This window comes from Prinia subflava, chromosome 13 (genome assembly GCF_021018805.1).
Source record: "Prinia subflava isolate CZ2003 ecotype Zambia chromosome 13, Cam_Psub_1.2, whole genome shotgun sequence".
Classification (NCBI taxonomy): Eukaryota; Metazoa; Chordata; class Aves; order Passeriformes; family Cisticolidae; genus Prinia; species Prinia subflava.
In genome coordinates, this window is record NC_086259.1 from 9004858 (window position 1) to 9012269 (window position 7412).

At 36.9% G+C, this 7412-nt stretch overlaps 1 protein-coding gene across 1 annotated transcript in view; it reads left to right on the forward strand.

Moving 5' to 3' along the window:
* TENT4B (terminal nucleotidyltransferase 4B) overlaps positions 1–7133 on the forward strand; it is a 41393-nt gene extending 34260 nt beyond the window's left edge. Inside the window, exons 8-12 of the mRNA XM_063410993.1 lie at positions 37–163; positions 264–367; positions 2027–2214; positions 2784–2948; positions 4194–7133. Coding sequence (XP_063267063.1) covers positions 37–163; positions 264–367; positions 2027–2214; positions 2784–2948; positions 4194–4373 — 764 coding nt within the window. The 3' untranslated portion in view covers positions 4374–7133. The remainder of the gene's footprint in view (positions 1–36; positions 164–263; positions 368–2026; positions 2215–2783; positions 2949–4193) is intronic.
* The last annotated feature ends 279 nt before the right edge of the window (positions 7134–7412 follow it).

Below are 7412 nucleotides of genomic sequence, written 5' to 3' on the forward strand. Positions count from 1 at the left end.
TCAATCTTGCTCATTTATTTATATTCTTATTTTAAGGTAATGATGTTGGGAGGAGTTCCTATGGTGCCATGCAAGTGAAGCAGGCTTTTGATTATGCCTATGTTGTCCTGAGCCATGCAGTTTCCCCAATAGCTAAATATTATCCTAACAACGAAACAGAAAGGTAAACTCTCCAGCTCTAAATCTCAGACATTCATTGCTTATATTTTTCTGTGTCTAAAAATTAATTGTGCTGCTGGTTTTGTTTTTTTCCTGATTTGCAGTATATTAGGGAGAATAATTAGAGTAACACAAGAAGTGGCCACATACAGAGACTGGATATCCAAGCAGTGGGGAATGCAAAGCAGAACAGAATCTTCATGTAATGGTGAGTTTTGACTCAGCAGGGCTGAGGGGTGGCAAAACTTCCTGCACATTTTGCTTGCATAGATTTTGTTGTTGCTTTTGCCTCACATAAGTCAAGTGTGCATCTTAATAGCAATTTCCTTTTTTTTTTTTTTTGTTCAGTATTCCTTTCTTTTCAGCCAGAAAAGTCAGATTTGTACAAGAGTAAAATGTCCCCGTCTTTATTGTACTAGAATAGATTTGGTCAGTAGAGAGGTCTGTAATGAGTCCTGCTTTCCAAAAAGAGACTTTGCTTCCAAAGCTTCCAATTCATATAAGCACATTGCCAGTGTCACACTTCCTTTGTCCTTTAAACATTGACAAGGTTTTAGCAAGAATTACTGGGCATGCTAGTTTAAACCTGAATCTTAAATTCTGCATTTTAAATTTTCATTTTAAAGTCTAGCATACCATATATGTAAGGAAGCTATACTTAAGCCAGGATGCACTCTATAAGTGGAATAAGTCTTTTAAACAGAAAAGTCCCGAAATACCAATCATGATCTTGTTTTTAACAACTGGAAACACACAAAATCTAGCCAGAGAACTGCCCTTTTGAATCACCTTTAATCTACTGCCCATCTCCTGACTCTGGCAGCCAGTTGCCACCTTTTGGTGCAGGTGTTTCTACTCTCTGAAAGTTTTCCAACTAAAATTAATTTTAATACTCTCCAGTTAACTTTAGAATGTTCCCTATCAGAAGTGTTCTCTTGTTAGCAATCATAGAAGATGTTGCAAGGACCCATTCTTTTGCTAGGCTGGGATTTTCTTTTCCTTTTTTTAGAGCTGTGTTGGTGATTTGTATCTGACTGTGCTCTGTGCCATTGGGGCTGGCAGCCCGCAGGCCCTGGTGGCCCTGCTGTCCCTGGGCATGGCAGACACTGGTGCTCAGTGCCAGGGGCTCCAGCACCTCCCTTGCAGCTGCCTGTGTGCACAGGCATTGTGTAAATCTCTGCCTCCTAAGTGCCTTGCTTGAGATAAAACAGCAATCAAAAAAAGAAAAATATAACCCCATATTAGGAAGGTAATGGTGACAGTAACAGTGGTTGTCCTGTTGATTTAGTTCAGATTTATGGTCCAATTCTTTTTTTTTTTTTTAAGGCAGACCTTAGTGAGATACGAGAGTTCTATATCTTGAATTTTCAGTGTAGGAAATCCTACAAAGTAATGGAGTTTATTTGGAGTTCTTCTGATCCTAGCAGCTTCAGCAGAAGAAAAATTGTAGTTGCTGGGTATTGGGCATATAGAAACAGAATTTATACCTATGTATTTGAGTGCTGTTGAAGTGTGGCATGAAACAATCTACAGCAGCACCTCTGAACTTTGACACTGCCTTGTTCCACTGCAGTAACAATTAGGAAATGTCCCTAATTTCATCTCAAGCCGTGGGCAATGCTCAGTGCATTAATGGATCCTGTCAGGAAGCCACCACCCCTCTGGGAGGTGCTGGCCTGCAGTGCACACACACGGATGCACTCACGTGTGCCTGCATGGATTTAGGCTGTGGGTGTGTGCAGATGTCTGTGCATGTCCTGTGGGATCTAACATGTATTTTGTACCTGAGTGGCTATGTTAAAAAAACCCAAGGGAACAGATTTTTGCACTTAAATGTGTGGTAATGCTTCTGTTTTGTTTTTACTAGGTAATGGAGTAACCTTGATAGTAGATACTCAGCAGCTGGACAAATGCAACAATAATCTTGCTGAAGAAAATGAAGCACTGGGAAAACCTAGAAATAAAACTTCAGAAACACTTAGTAAACACTCTTCAAATTCTTCATCAGGTCCTTTATCATCATCATCATCCACACTGTCCAGCTCTAGTGATGTAGTAAGTACTGGAGGTTTTCTGACTTTGCTTTTTAAAATTTCTTTGGATTTTTTTTCCTCTGATTTATATTGTCACAAAATACATTTTGGGAGCTCACAATCCTAGTCAGTTAATTCATCCAGAATCCTAACTTGCATAAGATGTTAACTCTTATGCAATTTCTACAGATGTAAGTTGCAGTGTGTTTTTGACACAATACATATAGAAAGTGAATATAGCACATACAAAGCCCTCTTTTCTCTGGGAAAACTGTATTTCAAAAGTAAAACAGGCTGGTAGTCCTAAGCCACATGATTTAAAAAACAAACAAGCCAAAAGCTTTGAAAAAAATCTGCTTGGGAATTCTATTTTAAAAATAAAAGGCAAATCTTAAAATCAGGATCACACATCAATACATCTTTAAATCTGTTTTACTCGATAAGAATTCTGGATTGAAAGAATTTTAGTATCTAGTAAAATAAACAAGTTTTCAGTTTTGTCCACTGTTAACTTTGTTTTTAAAGGAAAATTCACTTTTAGAAATAGTCACTCTTAAGAAAAACTCACTAATCCTTTACATTTTCCTTAAGGATTCTGATGGAACACCTTGCAAAACCTCTAAACAGTTGAGTTGTCGTCAGTCTACCACAAACAGAGTGGGGTCACAAGAAGTGTCACTGGAATCCTCCCAGTCAAGTGGGAAAACACAAAATAGCCAAACAGCCAATACATCCAGCAACACTAACAAATCTCAGGTTTGTGAAATGTTTGAAAACAACTGTGTAGATTATTGGAATATTACACATATCCCCCATAGAAGGGGAACTTGTTCTGGAAAGGGAACACTGCACTTTTCACCTCCCTTTTGCCCCATTAAAAAGCTTCCAGCACTGATTGTATCTAAAGCCACCTGGTTCTCTGTTAAACTTGCACAGATGAATTTGCATCTGTGTCTTTCCCAGCTTTAAAACAGATGAAATTGGTCTGATTTTATTTTGGGACACCAAATTTGCCTCTGTATTACCAATTTGACCAAATTGTACACCACAGCTGTGTTGCACCCATTTCCTCATTTGCAAAAAGCACATCAATCGAATTTTGATTGCAAAATTTGAGAAATGAGGCGTGCCTACACTCACAGAAAGCAGTTAGCAAAAACGTGTTTAAAACTCTGACTGGCTGCTCTTTTAGCTGTTGCCACTTGTTGATTTGTCTTCCATGAAGGGAGGTAAAGATTCTTTGCTGATATATGACATTGCCCCTCATTTTCCCTATAGCCAAACATCCTTATGACGACACCTAGCAGAGCTTATGAGATCTCCCACACTGAGGAATGCTTCTGTGGCAACTCAGTATTCTGGAAATATCCTATGCCTCTATTTACAGTGTACCCTGGATATTTGCGGTTTAAATCCTTACACTTTTTCAGAAATTAGATCTTTTATGTTTGAAACATAGTCCAGAGCCTTCTGGAATATTTTTCCTGAAAATAATTCTGAAGACATGCCTCTTATTTGCTGATGATTTGTCTTCTAAGAAGACAATTCACACACCTGGCCTTGGCTGTGCCATGAGCACGTGTTTGTGCTATTGGGCAGAACTGATTCCAGGCTGCAATGTGCATGTCCATGATCTGATGTGCTGCATCTCTGAAAAGATGTGGCATAAGGTTAGTCCTTGATCAGATTTGAACAATCTTCCTGTGCTGTCTTGGATTATGGATGTTTCTGTAAAACACCTTTATACTTCCCCAAATTCCAAGTGCTCTTCTCCCCTCTCTGGACCTGTTTGGGGCTGGAGATGAACATTTGTTTGCAACCACCCAAGTGGGAGATTGGCAGTGCTGTGCTGCTCTCTCAGCCATGGCCAGGTTTCTTCTGCCACAGCGAGTGTTTGGAGTGTGTGTTTTCAGAAGTCACCGTGCTCCTTGTGTGTGCAATGTGTGATTTATTGCTTTATTCCCATGAACACGGATTTACCATGTTCTCTTCCCTCCACAGCACGGAGCTGCACGCTTATTTCGCTCTTCTAACAAAGGCTTCCAAGGTCCAACAAACTCAAGCCACGGTACCTCAGTCACAAACAAACAACACCAAGGCAGCAAATCACACCATCAGTTCTTCCACGGCAAAAAGAGGAAACACAAGAGGGATGCAGCCCTGTCAGACCTTTGTAGATAGTTGCCTACTTTATGACTGTTCTTCTGTGTGCAATGATCTCATGCTACAGGATAGTTTGATAGTGACTCCTTGGATCTCTTCTGGAGCTTCAGACTGTTCAGACATAGATTAGCAACTGCATTTTTTTTTCCCAGCTCGCCACGGAACGGAACATGAAGATTGATCACTGCAAAAAAAAAAAAAAAAAAGAAAAAAAAGAAAAAAAAAGAAAAAAAGAACAAAAAAAGGAAAAAATAATTTTTTTAAAAGAGGAAAAAGGCTGCTCATTTGATAAGTCATATGCTACAACAGGGTCATTTAGGATATAAAAGCTTGAATGTAAAATAAATGTATTTCCCATCAGCTCATGCTGACCTGTAGAGATAGTACTCAGTGTGTCTAGGGGGTGGTAACAAACAAATAAAACACAAAAATAGGAAAAAAAAGGCAAAAAATTGTATTTTGAGGGAAACCCAGCCTTTAAAGGTGAAAGTAATTTGTGCATGATTTTTTAATTATTTTTGCATATACTTACCATTTTATTGTGTATATATAGATGACCATATAGGAAAACTGACATTTGTAATAGTGGATTTGTTAATACTTTTTACATAACATTACTGTTTAAATTGTAAACATGAATTTTTCTCAGGATTAGTTTGGAAAATAATCTGAATTGTCATCTTAACATCCATATAAAGAGACGTTACTAGTTATATTGCTCAGAATTTATTTTCTTGGCATTTGGAAGATCTCATAGAACTTTTGATCTGCAAAAACTGTTTCTCTGAAAGAAAGGTTTATGGTGGCAAATGAAGATTTTCATTTGTATAAAGTGTACATGTACTTTGTGTAGACACTGAGCTTGTCATCTCTGAGAAGTAACCTTCACCTTGTTTTCTAGAGTGCCATCATTTCAGGCAGTGGGGTTTTATAGTTGCATCCTTCTCTTCCTCCCCTTAGTGGTCTCTCCTTGACCCTTCCTTCTTTTTTTAAAAGGAACAACAGAAGGCCACTTGGGTTGGGTTTGTTTTTCCTTTTTTTGTTTGTTTGTTTGATTGATGGTAGTGATGATTTTTTTTTTTTTTTTTTTTTTTTTTTTTGGGTTAAAAAAAACAAAACAACAAAACTCAGTTTGTTACAGATGTTTGCATTCCTGGGCTGCTTTAATCCCATACCTCCTTGTTTGTGCCTTTCCTCCCCCTTCCAGGTCTGGGTTTTTTTGTCTTTTATATTTTTGCTAACTCCTGTAGGAGACAATAACTGTTGAAGCTTTAAGTAAATTTTACAATTAAAGTATTTTTTTCTCACTCCCCTCTTAGGCATTTTTATATTTACACTTAATTAATAAAAACAAAACAATTTCAAATAATGAAATATACTTTATATTGCCTTAAAGACCCAAACCTTTCATATCTCATAATATTTCTTCACTGACCTAGTTCTCATTTCATTGCAACTCCACGTGTGTGTGGTTCAGTCACAAGCCTAGGCTGCAGTACCTTGGATGCCAGGAATGCGAATGAAATGGGAAATTGCACTCCCAGGCAGTTTGGAACAGGAGCTGGGACACTTCAGTGGGAGAGAGTTAGGTGGCATTTACTTTCACATATTTGTGTCAGGAGGACAGTCTGTACTTTGTGTACATGGCTGTGTTAAATGCAGCAGTTCTGAGATGATGCTTTTATAAAAGTACTGTTAGCTTTGAGAAACTCTTTTTATATACATTTACAGAATAGTACAGACCAACCAGACCTTTATGGGCACTAATGAGTGCAATGATTTCTAAAGTAAAATGAGACCAGAACTGATGTCATCACTTAAATTAATAAACATTTTCAATGTGTTAAAGTGTTTTACTTCAAAAAGGAAAATATATATATATTCCAAAAATACAGAAAGTCATAACATTTACTTCAACACTAAGCTTAAGAGATGTTAATTTGACAATTTTTTGTTAATTTTTAGAGTCATATTTTAATTTGATCAAGATAATTTTATCAAGATGTTCAGCTTTTCTTCATAGAAACTAGTAAAAGTTGTACCACATTATGCATAGTCACTATTTATTTTGTTTTAGATTATTGTGAATGTGTAGACTTATGTTCACCGCTTAGGGAACAATTATTTATAAATTATATTAATCCAGTATTGTTAGCTGCTATTAGCAAAACTGTTCCAAAACTTAATACTTGCAAAGATCTGTATCGCATTTACCACACTGAAGTGTTTTTACAAGAATCACCCTCATTGTTGAAAGCAGATGTACTCCTAGGGTGCAGATATTAGTGTTCCAATAAGCATGTGATAATTTTAAGGTGGTGGTAGCGGGAAGATAATCTTGATTCCATTGGGAATCTTAGGTTTGCCTCAATTTATGGTTTTCATAAATTTAATGGAAAATAGCTTTTCCTGGACTGCTCAAGTTTCTTTTTGGTAAACAGTATCTTTCTAAAAGAAAAAAAAAGAAAAAAGAAAAAAAAAAAGAAAAAAAAAAGAAAAAAAAGCATGAAGGAAAAATTGAGGTATTTTACGTTGCCTCAAATGACCAGCATTGTATTCATAAAATACTGTATATCTTGCAAAACTTTATTTAAACGGAACAGTTGAACTGTTCATTTTTCAATCTGAAGTAAAATACTTTCAAGACCTTTTAGTTTGCCTGCTCATTTGTCTTGTACATTTCATCTCTGTATTTGACTCAAGTCTAATTCCTTTTTGAGTTTCAATACTTTTGTGAAGATTTTGTGACTATATGAAAAAAATAAATGTTTAATCTAACTACTGTAGTTTATCACCATTCTTGACACCCTGTCTCCCCCTTCACAGCACTGTGGACAGTTACTCAAGTAACATTTTTCACAGTATCAGCTCCTTCCCCTGAGTCCTGGGCCCCTCTGCCTGGAGTTTGCAAGTTGGTTTTGTTCAGGTGGCCCTGGTCTCTTAGTTTTCCTTTCAGGAAAACTATTCCTGAGAATAAATGGAAGATAACACGCATGTAAAGATCTCTTAATGTATGATTTGTGTCTAATTTTCATCCTCAAATACATGGAAAACTTA